The sequence below is a fragment of the Alosa sapidissima genome, chromosome 6 (genome assembly GCF_018492685.1).
Source record: "Alosa sapidissima isolate fAloSap1 chromosome 6, fAloSap1.pri, whole genome shotgun sequence".
Taxonomy (NCBI): domain Eukaryota; kingdom Metazoa; phylum Chordata; class Actinopteri; order Clupeiformes; family Clupeidae; genus Alosa; species Alosa sapidissima.
In genome coordinates, this window is record NC_055962.1 from 39,406,426 (window position 1) to 39,421,425 (window position 15,000).

General features: G+C 40.2%; 1 protein-coding gene across 1 annotated transcript in view; it reads right to left on the bottom strand.

Annotated features, from left to right (window-relative positions):
- The window catches only part of syne1a (spectrin repeat containing, nuclear envelope 1a), a 322,712-nt gene that overhangs the window by 72,680 nt on the left and 235,032 nt on the right, over positions 1-15,000 (bottom strand). The window contains exons 99-102 of the mRNA XM_042094571.1: positions 13,265-13,412; positions 10,209-10,303; positions 7,311-7,545; positions 2,864-3,058 (exon numbers count right to left, since the gene is read on the bottom strand). Of these exons, the coding sequence (XP_041950505.1) occupies positions 2,864-3,058; positions 7,311-7,545; positions 10,209-10,303; positions 13,265-13,412 (673 nt within the window). The remainder of the gene's footprint in view (positions 1-2,863; positions 3,059-7,310; positions 7,546-10,208; positions 10,304-13,264; positions 13,413-15,000) is intronic.

Here is a 15,000-nt window from a genome sequence, read left to right on the forward strand (position 1 = left end):
GTGATGATGCTACCAGTTACAACACTCTCAACCGCTGAAGTGTAGAAGGCCTTCATGATGGATGTAGAAACTTTGAATTTCCTTTAGCTGACGAAGGAAGTAGAGTTGTTGTCTGGACTTCTTCAGAACATATTGAGTGTTAACAGTCCATGTTAGGTCTTCAGTAATGTGGACACCAAGGTATTTAAAACGTGTGACTCTCTCTACAGGTTGCCCGCTGATCATTAGTGGGGGGTAACTGTAGTTCTGCTGCTGCCTTCTGTAATCCACTACCATTTCCTTGGTTTTATTGATATTCAGTGTCAAGCTGTTAGATTGACACCACTGTACCACCTCATCAACCTGATCCAAGTAGAGCTGTTCATTGTTGTTACTAATCAGGCCCAAGATCATCTGCAAACTTGATGATGGAGGTATGACTACTGTTGGCTTTGCAGTCATGTGTGTAGATGTTGTACAGCAGTGGACTCAAAACACAGCCTTGGGGAGCACCAGTGCTGATGGTTAATGAGTCAGATGTCAGACCCCCCACTCTAACCACTTGTGAACGGTTAATGCTATTTTATATTAGCACATTACATGCTTTTAAACGATAACATTTATAACAGAATAATGATATTTTATATTAGCATATTACATGCTTTTAAACAACGTTTATAACAGAATAATGATATTTTATATTAGCACATTACATGCTTTTAAACGATAACGTTTATAACTGAATAATGATATTTTATATTAGCACATTACATGCTTTTAAACGATAACATTTATAACTGAATAGTGATATTTTATATTATCACATTACATGCTTTTAAACGATAACATTTATAACTGAATAGTGATATTTTATATTATCACATTATATGCTTTTAAACGATAACGTTTATAACTGAATAGTGATATTTTATATTAGCATATTACATGCTTTTAAACGATAACGTTTATAACTGAATAATGATATTTTATATTAGCATATTACATGCTTTTAAACAATGTTTATAACAGAAGCCATCGAAGAGGGACGTGCGTCCATAGTGGCACAAGCACATGGTGTGAAAAATAAAATTAAAGGTTGGTGTAAAATAAATAATTATCTCCAAACAAAGTTTTTTATTATGTCATTGTTTTACATGGCTTCCTAACGTTATTAGGGCAGTCAGATAAATAGTTAAACATAAAATATTACAATTGTACGTTTGCCTCCTAAACTCAAGATGCTTCCGACACTTTCAACATTGTAGTAGGCTACAACGTCCACTGGGGGTGCATTGTGAATATTGGAGCTGATTTGAAGTGTCTTTGAAGGCAGCAAGGTGGCATAACATGACAAAAGTTGATCTCCTACCAAACAGCTTTTTAAACTGCTTTCCCATGTGCCAGCCCCTTCAATTATAGAGATTAATTAACAGAGATCAAGGACAGGGCAAATGAAACTGAAACGATGGAGAAGTTTAACCAGCTTTAACATAAGCCTGCTTTCAGGCCAATTCCAACAGAAAGTGATGTATCGTTTGCGTAGCAGACGTTATAGAGAGACAAAGTCACGCCCTTCTACTTCTGGTCCATGGAGAAGTCTTTCAGAGATGAATGACCATCGCAGATAGTGCATCATATCAAAGGGACAAACTAATGACCGTCGCAGGAAGAGCATCATATCAAAGGGACACACGAATGACCGTCTCAGGAAGTGCATCATATCAAAGGGACACACGAATGATCGTCTCAGGAAGTGCATCATATCAAAGGGACATCAGACCCTCTTGTAACAGCTGGACTGTGGCTATACTGCAGGCTCAGAAAAAGTTAGAAATTAAGTTTGACTTGGGTACATTTACAAAAAGACCCTAGGTTGCATTTTGGCGAGAGTTACACTTTAATAAATAAAATAATATATGCGAATTACGCTGTGAAATGCTTTATTCTCCATAAACAGTAAAGTAAATTATGTGCCTACTTCCAGAATCTCACTTCCGGTATGACGCAATTTGACGTCATTTCCTGGTCTCGTCTGACGGCCTCTAAATGACTTAACCCCTACTGGGTCCATGGGACCTATCTTAACCCCTTCTGGGTCCATGGGACCTATCTTTTCAGGTATGAATAAGAGGCAATGGAGAGATAACAATCATTTTTTGGTCCTGTTCGAACTGTGTCATGAATTTCACATATGAGGTGTGTAAATGTAAAACATAATTTCTCACGTTAAGAAAGTACTGTTGTTCGCTAGACTGCAAAAGTTTTGTGTGAATCCGCTCAGTGGACCACACCCCTCGTCTCAAACGATGGAAGTCACCAACGTAGTGAAGTGATACGGCTAGCTGTCATGCTAGTTACATCTTGTTACCAACTATGTCACTTAACAGTAGTTAATGTAGTCTATAGACAAACACACCTTACCTTATGTGTTTCATCGGCAAGGGGAGCCCAAGTAAGACCTGCTGCTGGTATGCTTTTACCTTCCGGTGTGGCTTCTAACATCACTAGCGCGACTGTGTTTGTAGTCATTGGAATTACAAACTTTCACAATGTTATAATTCAATAGTTACAAAACAAACTGCAACTTCCTTTACATGAAAAAATGTCTTTAAAATTGACAAACATCATTTGTCTAATTCAAGGCACAAGTCGAGCAGGACCAGAAAGGCATTTCTCTTTCAGCGTTGACTACCAATCATACTTTGTCTGAAGGTCCCATGGTGGCAATCAGAAGGAGTGGAACTTGGGCTCTCTCTACCCTGGGCTGCTCACCATTCATTTGGGTCCCTGTACCATTGCACTGGGCTGGTCATGGTATGTGTGTGTGTGTGTGTGTGTGTGCGTGTGTGTGTGTGTGTGTGTGCGTGTGTGTGTGTGTCCTGACCTTCAGCAGTGCGTTGAGCTCCTTCTTCCTCTCGTCCAGCCTCAAGGTGGCGCTCCTCCAGTGCTCCTGCACGTCAGAGAGCTCGGCCTGCAGAGAGGCTTCCGCCAGCGAGTCACAGGACAGCAGCAGCTGCCGCCCAGCCTCCACCACCAGGACGTAGCTGGCCTGCTGCCGCTGGAGCAGCCGCTCCTTCAGCTGCACACCCAGGCACACAAACAACAACAATGACATCATCAATAACAACAACAATATCAAGCCCAGACACACAAACAACAACAACAACAATGGCATCATCAATAACAACATCATAACAACAACAACATCATACCCAGGCACACAAACAACAATGGCATCATCATTAAGGACAACAACATCATGCCCAGACACACAAACAACAATGGCATCATCAATAACAACATCATGGTTATGGTTATGGATTTAGCAGACACCTTTGTCCAAAGCGACACACAAATACAAAACAACATAATATTTAAAATTGAACAGGGAACAGATTAGAATGTTGGTCAAACTATAATAAGGAGAATAGTAATAACTAGAAATGCAATTCCAAGGAATTACCAGTGCATGAAAATGCTAAAGTTGTGATGTAAAATATCATGTATAGTTAAAACAGATAATATAGATATGGTTACTACGGTGATGCTAGGATAGACATGGTGGTTGCATAGCTTAATAAAGGTTGATAGTTTAAAAGTAGACTGAATGGTGATAACTGAAAGTTGGAATGGCTCTAATGTTTACTAGCAGTTATGCTAAGATTTTTAATTCTGTTAACCATGCTACTTAGCTAATGTTTTATAGCAGTGCTAGCAATGCTAACATGCTAACCATGCTACTTAGCTAACATACTAACTATGCTAGCAATGCTAACATGCTAACTATGTTAACCATGTGACTTAGCTAACCAAGCTTATCATTTTAGTAGTTATGCTAACTATGCTAATTAATATGCTAACTATGTTAGCATGCCAACTATGTTAACCATGTTACTTAGCTAACTTAGCTAATCATTTTTAGCAGTTATGCTAACTATGCTAACTAGCATGTTAACATGCTAACTATGCTAACCATGTTACTTAGTTAACTGAGCTAATCATTTTTAGCAGTTTTGCTAAAAATGTTAACTAGCATGCTAACATGCTAGCATGCTAACTATACTAACCATGTTACTTAGTTAACTTAGCTAATCATTTTTAGCAGTTATGCTAACTATGTTAACTAGCATGTTAACATGATAGCATGCTAACTATGCTAACCATGTTACTTAGCTAACTGAGCTAATCATTTTTAGCAGTTTTGCTGAAAATGTAAACTAGCATGCTAACATGCTAACTATGCTGACCATGTTACTTAGCTAACTTAGCTAATCATTTTTAGCAGTTGTGTTAAAAATGTTAACAATGTTAGCAATGCTAACTTTGCTAACCATGCTAACTAGCTACAGTGGGTAGGAGTCATAGTTGATGAAAAGTGTTGACATAGTTGATGACAAGTTAAAAGTTGTTGATAGACAGCTAGTGAATGTATATAGTTTAAAAGTTTAAAAGTTGAATGTAGATAGTTTAAAAGTTGTTGATAGACAGCTAGTTTAATAGATAGATAGTTTAATGATAGTTTAAAAGTAGACCGTTTAAAAGTTGAATGTAAAAAGTTCAGTAGTTTAATGGGTTACATTGTTTAACAGTGGATTATTGTAGTGAGGACTTTTAGGGCTTTTAACAGTTTTGGGCAGAGGAAACAGTTGAATAGGATGTGTAGTCTTAATTGACCCAGATTGTATGCTTAAAGCCTGAGGCTGCAGGTGGCCTGAACACCTGCCATAGGATTCTAATTGCTTAACGGCCGTATTATGATGTCACAATCGGCAATGTTAAGTCTATGGGGATTTTTAAAAAGTTTTTCTTTAATAGTTTAAAAAGTATAAAAGTTTCAAAGTTGAAAAGTCATACCAACCCGATCTGTTTGAAGACCTACGTAACAAAGTTTGAATGAAGTTTCTAAGTTAAACTGTTCAAGAGAAATAGCGTACGGAAAAAGTGGTAAGCGGAATAATAATAATAAGAAGAAGAAGTTGCCTAGGAAGAACAGTACAGTGCATTTTCATGCACTGTAACTAGAAATGCAATTCCAAGGAATTACCAGTGCATGAAAATGCTAAAGTTGTGATGTAAAATATCATGTATAGTTAAAACAGATAATACAGAGATGGTTACTACGGTGATGCTGGGATAGACATGGTGGTTGCATAGCTTAATAAAAGTTGATAGTTTAAAAGTAGACTGTTTAAAAGCTGAATGTAGATAGTTTAAAAGTTGTTGATAGACAGCTAGTTTAATAGATAGTTTAATGAAAGTTTAAAAGTAGACCGTTTAAAAGTTGAAGGTAAATAGTTTAAAAGTTGTTGACAGACTAGAAGTTGAATGAATGTTGATATTCAAATAGTTTAATGGCTGTGTATAGGTAGATATTTGACGATAACTGAAAGTTGGAATGGCTCTAATGTTTGCTAGCAGTTATGCTAAGATTTTTAACTATGCTAACCATGCTACTTAGCTAATGTTTTATAGCAGTGCTAGCAATGCTAACCTGCTAACCATGTTACTTAGCTAACGTTTTCTAGCAGTTTAATGAATGTTGATATTCAAATAGTTTAATGGCTGTGTATAGGTAGATATTTGACGATAACTGAAAGTTGGAATGGCTCTAATGTTTGCTAGCAGTTATGCTAAGATTTGTAATTCTGCTAACCATGCTACTTAGCTAATGTTTTATAGTAGTGCTAGCAATGCTAACATGCTAACCATGCTACTTAACTAACATTTTCTAGCAGTTTTACTAAACATTTTCTAGCAGTTTTGCTAAACATGCTAACTATGCTAGCAATGCTAACATGCTAACTATGTTAACCATGTGACTTAGTTAACCAAGCTTATCATTTTTAGTAGTTATGCTAACTATATTAACCATGTTACTTAGCTAACTTAGCTAATCATTTTTAGTAGTTATGTTAACTATGCTAACTAACATGTTAACATGTTAGCATGCTAACTATGCTAAACATGTTACTTAGCTAACTTAGCTAATCATTTTTAGCAGTTTTGCTAAAAATGCTAACTATGCTAACCATGTTACTTAGCTAACCTAGCTAATCATTTTTAGCAGTTTTGCTAAAAATGCTAACAGTGCTAACATGCTAACTTTGCTAACCATGCTAACTAGCTACAGTGGCTAGGAGTCATAGTTGATGAAAAGTGTTGACAGTTGATGACAAGTTAAAAGTTGTTGATAGACAGCTAGTGAATGTATATAGTTTAAAAGTTTAAAAGTTGAATGTAGATAGTTTAAAAGTTGTTGATAGACAGCTAGTTTAATAGATAGATAGTTTAATGATAGTTTAAAAGTAGACCGTTTAAAAGTTGAATGTAAAAAGTTCAGTAGTTTAATGGGTTACATTGTTTAACAGTGGATTATTGTAGTGAGGACTTTTATTTTGAAACAGTTTTGGGCAGAGGAAACAGTTGAATAGGATGTGTAGTCTTAATTGACCCAGATTGTATGCTTAAAGCCTGAGGCTGCAGGTGGCCTGAACACCTGCCATAGGATTCTAATTGCTTAACGGCCGTATTATGATGTCACAATCGGCAATGTTAAGTCTATGGGGATTTTTAAAAAGTTTTTCTTTAATAGTTTAAAAAGTATAAAAGTTTCAAAGTCATACCAATCTGATCTGTTTGAAGACCTACGTTACAAAGTTTGAATGAAGTTTCTAAGTTAAACTGTTCAAGAGAAATTGCGTACGGAAAAAGTGGTAAGCGGAATAATAATAATAAGAAGAAGAAGTTGCCTAGGAAGAACAGTACAGTGCATTTTCATGCACTGTAATAAACAAAGAATAGTAATAATAAACAAAAGATAAACATCATAACAACATCATGCCCATGCACACAAACAACAACAACATCATACCCAGGCACACAAACAACAACATCATAACAACATCAACATCATGCCCAGACATACGAACAAAATGTCCAGTGTGCTGTGCGCCTGCTGTAGTGTGTGTGTGTGTGTGTGTGTGTGCTGACCTGTATGATGTCCAGTGTGTTGCGTGCCTGCTGTAGTATAGTGTGTGTGTGTGTGTACTGACCTGTATGATGTCCAGTGTGTTGCGTGCCTGCTGTAGTATAGTGTGTGTGTGTGTGTGTGTGTGTGTGTGTGTGCTGACCTGTATGATGTCCAGTGTGTTGCGTGCCTGCTATAGTGTGTGTGTGTGTGTGTGTGTGTGTGTGTGTGTGTGCGCTGACCTGTATGATGTCCAGTGTGTTGCGTGCCTGTTGTAGTGTGTGTGTGTGTGTGCGCTGACCTGTATGATGTCCAGTGTGTTGTGTGCCTGTTGTAGTGTGTCTGTGTGTGTGTGTGCGCTGACCTGTATGATGTCCAGTGTGTTGCGTGCCTGTTGTAGTGCTACTGGCGCCCCCTGTAGGTCATCTGGAGGCTGCAGTGCGGCCTGATGCAGCCGGAGGCGGAGCTTGGCGAGCAGCTGGTGGTAGTGCTCCCATTGGTGCAGCAGGCCGTCAATCAGGCCCCGCCTCTGCATGGCGCGCCGCACCACCGCCTGCCACTGGTGACTCAACAGCGCCAACTTCAGGCCAAAGTCCTCCCTGCAGCAGAGGAGCAACCAGACACCGCAGATTACAGCTGCAATAACAGCCACAGACATGGACAAACCGTGTGTGTGTGTGTGAGAGAGAGAGTGTGTGTGTGTGTGATAGAGTGTGTGTGTGTGTGTGTGTGTGTGTGCGTGTGTGTGTGTGTGTGTGCGTGTGTGTGTGTGTGCATGTGTGTGCGTGTGTCAAGTCAAAGTCAAAGTCAAAGTCAGCTTTATTGTCAATTTCTTCACATGTTCCAGACATACAAAGAGATCGAAATTACGTTTCTCACTATCCCACGGTGAAGACAAGACATATTTTGCCAATTTAGGTCCACAGACAAACATAACATTCAAGTAAACAAAAAAGTAAGTAAATAAGTAAATAAGAGGGCACATATAATAATGAAAAAATAAGAGCAGCAAAATTTGGTTGAAATTGTGCATAGACAGTCAATAAAATACTAGTGCAAAGTCAGGCCAATAAAAGGCTTGGGTAGTTCTGTTTGACCTAAGTAAGAAAGAAAGTGGCATAGTGGTGCAAGTTATGTAAGAGCAGCAGAAGTGTTGTGTTTTCAGGACAACAACAACAAGTTGTAAAGTGTACAAGTGTGCAAGTGGAGTAGTGCAGGCGGCCATTTTGGGTCCAATGTCCAGGATGTTATGTAGCTGAGGGTGGAGGGGGGAGAGGAGGGAGAGAGTTCAGCATCCTTACAGCTTGGTGTATGAAGCTGTTGGTGAGTCTGGTAGTGCGGGAGCGCAGGCTTCTGTACCTCTTCCCAGAGGGCAGTAGATCAAACAGATTGTGAGCGGGGTGACTTGCATCACTCACAATTTTGGTCGCCTTGCGGGTGAGGTGGGTGGTGTAAATGTCCTTCAGGGAGGGGAGTGAAGCACCAATAATCCTTCCAGCTGTGTTCACTATGCGCTGCAGGGCTTTCCTGTTGTATTCAGTGCAGCTTCCACCCCACACAGCGATACAGCTGGAGAGGATGCTCTCAATGGTGCCTCGGTAGAATGTGGTCATGTGTGTGTGTGTGTGTGTGTGTGCGTGTGTGTGCAAGTGTGTGTGAGAGTGTGCATGTGTGTGTATGTGTGTGTTAGGGCTGCACAATTAATCAAATTTTAATCACAATCACGATTTTGACTTCCCACAATCAAATTTGCGTGCTCTAGCCTACCCATTGAACCAACCTGGCAACCCATAGAACACTCCGCTACAAAACAATGTGCCTGAATGCAGCCTACCAATGACAACTGTTCCCTGCACTGCTCAGCCTGATGCACTGCTCAGTTTGGATGCACTGTGGACTAGTAGCATTATGTTAACTATTAGTAGGCTAGTTAGACTATACAAAAAAACGACGATCAAAAATCAAATGTGTGGCACAGCAGGCCAAGAGCTTGTCCCTCGAAACGGATCATCCGTTGTTCGAAAATATTTCGGATTTCAGGCAAGTGAAGTTAACCAAAAACTTAAGCAAAGCAGGGCTCTCAACTCATACCGTGAAACACATCACATGACGTAAACCACACATGCCTTTTTATCACGTTAACTTTTAGTCCTTGTTTGCTTCCTCCGATATAGCCTATAATAAGAGTTGAGCTAACGACGGGATCCGTGAATTATATTCATGTATTTTATAAGCTACATGTGCAACCTACAATGCATATGTGTTTCAAGACACAGGCTACTCAAAACGAGTGAACAATAATGAAATTGTAGCCTACACATCAGTGTTTTACTTATCAATGAATGACTAAATCAGGGGTGTTCAAACTGCGGCTCGCCACGCACTTTAATCCGGCCCGCCGAGCATTTATTAGTTTATCATAGATCCGGCCCGCCACACTTTAATCCGGCCTGCCAAGCATATAATTAGGTTATCATAGGCCGCTCGCTATTTTTTTTTCCAGCGATAGATGACGTTGTGGTTAACTTCAGGCTACTGCAAACAGCTTTACACTCTTCCTAAAGAACGTTTACAATGTCAATGTCAAAACAGCTTTTTACATCGAGATACATAGTATCTCCAGTGCAGCAGATCTAACTACGTCATGCTAGCCTACTCCATTTAATTGGGAACGCATTTGAGCGTGCAGGAGAGAGAGCGCAATGGCAACAGTTCCCATTACTGACCATTTACAAACTGAGCGGGCACAGCACTAGCCATAGGCTATTTGAGTGGATCTGGCAAAGGGTCTTAAAGTGACAGTGCAGCATTTATAAATGTATTAAAAGCATCAAATTAACAGTATTTCTTAATACTTTGTTGTAATTACTGTGTTGCCGTTAACATTTCCCCAAATATTAACAAAGTAGCACGCTGGAAGTTTGGAAGTCGCAGTCAATCTATATTTGCAGTAATTTTGGGGAGTAAATTTGGGTAGAATTTGGGTGAGCCAGATAGCAAGTCCAATATGTTTAAGGGAAAAAATATTTTTGTCACTAAAATTAATTAATAATCGTAATAAATAAATGTGATCTCAATATTGATCAAAATAATCGTGATTATCATTTTGGCCATAATCGTGAAGCCCTAGTGTGTGTGCATGTGTGTGTGTGTGTGTGTGTGTGTGTGTGTGTGTGTGTGCAAGTGTGTGTGAGAGAGTGCATGTGTGTGTATGTGTGTGTGTGTGTTTGCGTGCGTGCGTTTGTTAGTGTGTGTGTTTTACCTGTCTTCCACCTGTCCCTGGTCCAGTAGTGCATGTCCATTAGAGATGATGGAGTGGAGAATCTGCTGTCGACTGAACATCTCAGCCTGGAAGAGCTGCATGGACCCAAGCACAACAACAATCATCACAACAACACAACAATCATCACAACAACAACCATCACAACCAACAACAACAATCATCACAACAACGCAACAATCATCACAACCAACAACAACAATCATCACAACCAACAACAACAATCATCACAACAACACATCACAACGACGCACAAAACACAACAACACATCACAACAAACACAACAACACATCACAACATCACAACACATCAAAACTGTAAACTGTGGCGGCTGCCTGATATCTGTGTGTGTGTGTCTGTGTGTGTGTGTGTGTGTGTGTGTGTGTACATATGTGTGTGTGTGTGTATGTGTGTGTGTGTGTGTTAATGTGTGTGTGTATGTGTTTGTGTCTGTGTGTGTGTGCATATGTGTGTGTGTGTGTGTGTACATATGTGTGTGTGTGTATGTGTGTGTGTGTTAATGTGTGTGTGTGTGTGTGTGTGTTAATGTGTGTGTGTTAATGTGTGTGTGTGTGTGTGTTTGTTTGTGTGTGTGTGTGTGTGTGTTAATAAGTATAAGTATATAAGTATAAGTATATATACTTTTTTGATCCCATGAGGGAAATTTGGTCTCTGCATTTAACCCAATCGGTGAATTAGTGAAACACAAACAGCACACAGTGAACACACAGTGAGGTGAAGCACACACTAATCCCGGCGCAGTGAGCTGCCTGCTACAACAGCGGCGCTCGGGGAGCAGTAAGGGGTTAGGTGCCTTGCTCATGGGCACTTCAGCCGCGGCCCACTGGTCGGGGCTCGAACCGGCAACCCTCCGGTTACAAGTCCAGAGTGCTAATCAGTGGGCCACGGCTGCCCCCTTAAAGCATCATAATGCACATTCTGGCGGGTCTGTTATTTACTGTAGGCTGCGCAAACCACAGGCCTTTATTTTGGGCATTCATTCATTCATTCATTCATTCATTCAACCTTTATTTATTCTCGGAGGATCATTGAGGGAAGCCCTCATTTTCAATGAAGCGGAGATTACAGAAGCGAAGCAAAGCGCTCCACAAACAAGACAACATTCGAGGCCTTCTGTTGAAGAATTTTATATAAAGCCTGCGCTAACAGTAATCCTCCTGCCACAAACACAATGCCATAAAATATGCCAGTTTTAGGACACAGAATAATGTTTGTAATGATACCAGGTAGGCCTACGTTTAACAGTAACACGTGTAATGAGCTATTCATTGTCGAAGGTGCATGGTGAAGTGAAATTCTTACTTTGGAAAACAAACATTTGCCGATATCATCGCCGATCATCAGAATATTGCAACAGATTCTGTGTTCTGGACTGCAGGTAACTTGTTAAGCCAGTGGTTCTCAAACTTTTATTTCATTCCCTACTTTGATCAAGGGGCATGACTGATGATAGTGGAGATAATGTGTTATCCCGAGGCTTTTGCAAGTCAGCATCTTCGACGGTAGTCTATTAAAAATATAAGTTTTCGATGTCCAAAACGGAGAGCCATACTTTATTGTTTTTAACGATCTCTATGCTACTCACAAAAATGTAGGCATGGGGACATGATGAAGTAGGTTATCCAACTGTCTGTGTTAAATTATTGTGATTACGAGCCAGTGGTTTTCAAACATTATGCGTGACTCGGACATCTAACTAAATGCAACAGGTATATCGTCCTCGCATTCGCAAAATGAGGACCAGTGTTTTGTCAAATTGCAAATAGCTATTCGTTTTAACGATTTTTTTATGATAGTATGAAGTGCTTTTTGTATAGGCTACTATCTTAATCTTGGAATATGGGGAGGGAAGTGGCGCGTCTGCAGTCAGCCAAATATGAATGTAATTCTGCGGCATAAAGCAGATGTATTTGTTTATTGTACAGAAAAATAAAAATGACATGTCAAGCAGTCAATTGACTACATTGCAGTCAAGAAGTAGGGCAAATTAAGACACTGTTTTGATTTGCGTAGTTGCATTACCCCCAACACTGACAATAACATAGACAGCAAATTAAGATATTTTTTCGTTTTGTGGAGCGGCACCGGTAGGCTATCAAAAGCAGATTTCGATTTTCGCTACCACCGTGTAGTCAAGCCTTAAGCCATACCCAAGTAGCCTTAATCGAGGTAATGTTTTAATTACGATTTATTTTGTTATTGAATTCGTAGGCTGGGATTCCTCTCGGTAACAATTACGTTTAAAGGTAGCCTAGCCTCCTGCTTTTTCAGAAGGGGCGGCAGTCAGGCTACTGACAGAGCGATGTACAGTGGCTGAAAAGTGGTACTAAAGCTTCACGCAGCTTCACGCCTCGTAATGCGCGACTGAAGTGGCCATTTGAAAGCGATGCCCACTGTATGTGTGTGTGTGTGTGTGTGTGTGTGTACATATGTGTGTGTGTGTGTGTACATATGTGTGTGTGTGTACATATGTATGTGTGTGTGTGTACATATGTGTGTGTGTGTGTGTGTACATATGTGTGTGTGTACATATGTGTGTGTGTGTGTGTACCTCGTGTGTGTGTGTGTGTGTGTGTGTGTGTGTGTACATATGTGTGTGTGTGTGTGTGTGTACATATGTGTGTACATATGTGTGTGTGTGTGTGTACATATGTGTGTGTGTCTGTGTGTGTACATATGTGTGTGTGTGTGTACATATGTATGTGTGTGTGTGTGTGTGTACATATGTGTGTGTGTGTGTACATATGTATGTGTGTGTGTGTGTGTGTGTACCTCGTGCTCCTTCTGTTGCTCCAGTAGAGTGTGTGTGTGTGTGTGTGTACATATGTGTGTGTGTGTGTATATATGTGTGTGTGTGTGTGTGTGTGTGTGTGTACATATGTGTGTGTGTGTGTATATATGTGTGTGTGTGTGTGTGTGTGTATGTGTGTGTGTGTGTACATATGTGTGTATGTGTGTGTGTGTGTGTGTGTACATATATGTGTGTGTGTGTGTGTGTGTGTGTGTGTGTGTGTACCTCGTGCTCCTTCTGTTGCTCCAGTAGTGTGTGGCGGCTGCCTGAGATGTCGGTGGCCAGACGCTGCTCTGCACTGGACAGGAAGTCCCTCCAGGCCTCACACTTCTCCTGGAAACCCAGCTGCAGCAGGTGGGACGCCTGCAGCCTACTGCTCAGACACACACACACACACACACATACACACACACACACACACACACACACACACACACACACACACACGCAAACACATGATGCAAAGAAATAGTCATGAATTGGGCATGAGGTAGGTGTGTGTGTGTGTGTGTGTGTGTGTGTGTGTGTGTGTGCGTGTTTGTGTGTGTGTGTGTGTGTGTGTGTGTGGAGAACAGGAACAGAACTGCAAACACACTGGACATTATCTCCATTTCTCAGAATGCTAAAAAAGTTAAAATATTTGAAGTGTCATTTGCTTTTGACCTATTTATGGAGGACTCATACTGTACAAAAACTCTCAAATACCAGCCTTTGATTTCTGCCACTGAGAACCTATACAAATGCCATCTTATTGTGTTAGTGTTTGGTAGCCTACAGTAGGTCATGTGCATAGGTTGGTGGCCATGGACTTTGCATTGGGGGACTACATGAAACTGGGGACTACATGAAACTAAGGCCAAGCAGCTAGTGAAGTACTGTTCCATATCAGCAGTTGTAGGAAGCATGTTTATTTGGAAGAGACGATGTTCCTATACTCCTGAATCTGTAAACTCATGATAGATTGCTGAACTGCTTTAATCTACTGCAGAGGTTCCCAAACCGTGAGGCGCGCCCCCCTAACCCTGGGGGGCGCCAAATAATTTGAGGGGAGGCGCGGAAGGTTGATTCAAAAAAAGAAGGAAAAACTTTTATTTCATGTTAGAACTATCTATGTTTTTTTTCTCAATGATTATGTAATTGTCAACATTATAAAATCTAAATAAACCATAGAAGAGATAATAGATATACTAAATCTTTGGGATAGTGGAAAGCTCCGAACCGGTTCAAGGAACGAAAACGAATGGAATTTTACGAGGAGCGGAAACGGAAACGAAAACATGATGGTCTTCAACTGTTCCGGAACAGAAACGTTATTCTGAAATCCACAAAACCGGTTAATAACGATTTTTTTTTTCGTTCTCTATATAACAGCCTAATAATTTGATTTCTGCAGTTTGAAAAAAAAAACTGGAAAAAAAATGGACCTTTGGTCCAAATTTGTATATTTTGTCTTGCTGTTGTAATGTAACCTATCCGTCTGCCACTTCGGATCTTAGGCCAGCTCGTAGCGTAGGCTACTGAAACTGGTTTGGAAATTGTTTGTAGCCTATGCGTAATAGCCTATTTTGCCTGTCCACGACTTGTCGTTTCAAAGTCAGGATTTGAAATGTTTGCGCAATTATAGCCTATTCTATGTAGAAGAGTTAAACGGGAAATTTGAGATAGGCCTTGTCAGCAACAGAAAGGGTCGTTTATAACCAGGGTTGGAATTATAGCGCAAGCCTTTGAAGATCTCCATATGGATAAAACTTTAAAAAAAGGCTACAACCAGGTAAGGAGTTTAGCACGTATCCAGAAATATTTTTGATAAGAAATTATTTATAGGCATAGGTTAGACCTACAGTAAGTCTGTAGGCTATGGGATGGATAGCGCATCTGAATGTTTTTGGATGCCACCTGTGATTTATTATTTTTGGGCATAGCTATGGTATAGGCTAAATCAAGGGGAAATAATGAGTACG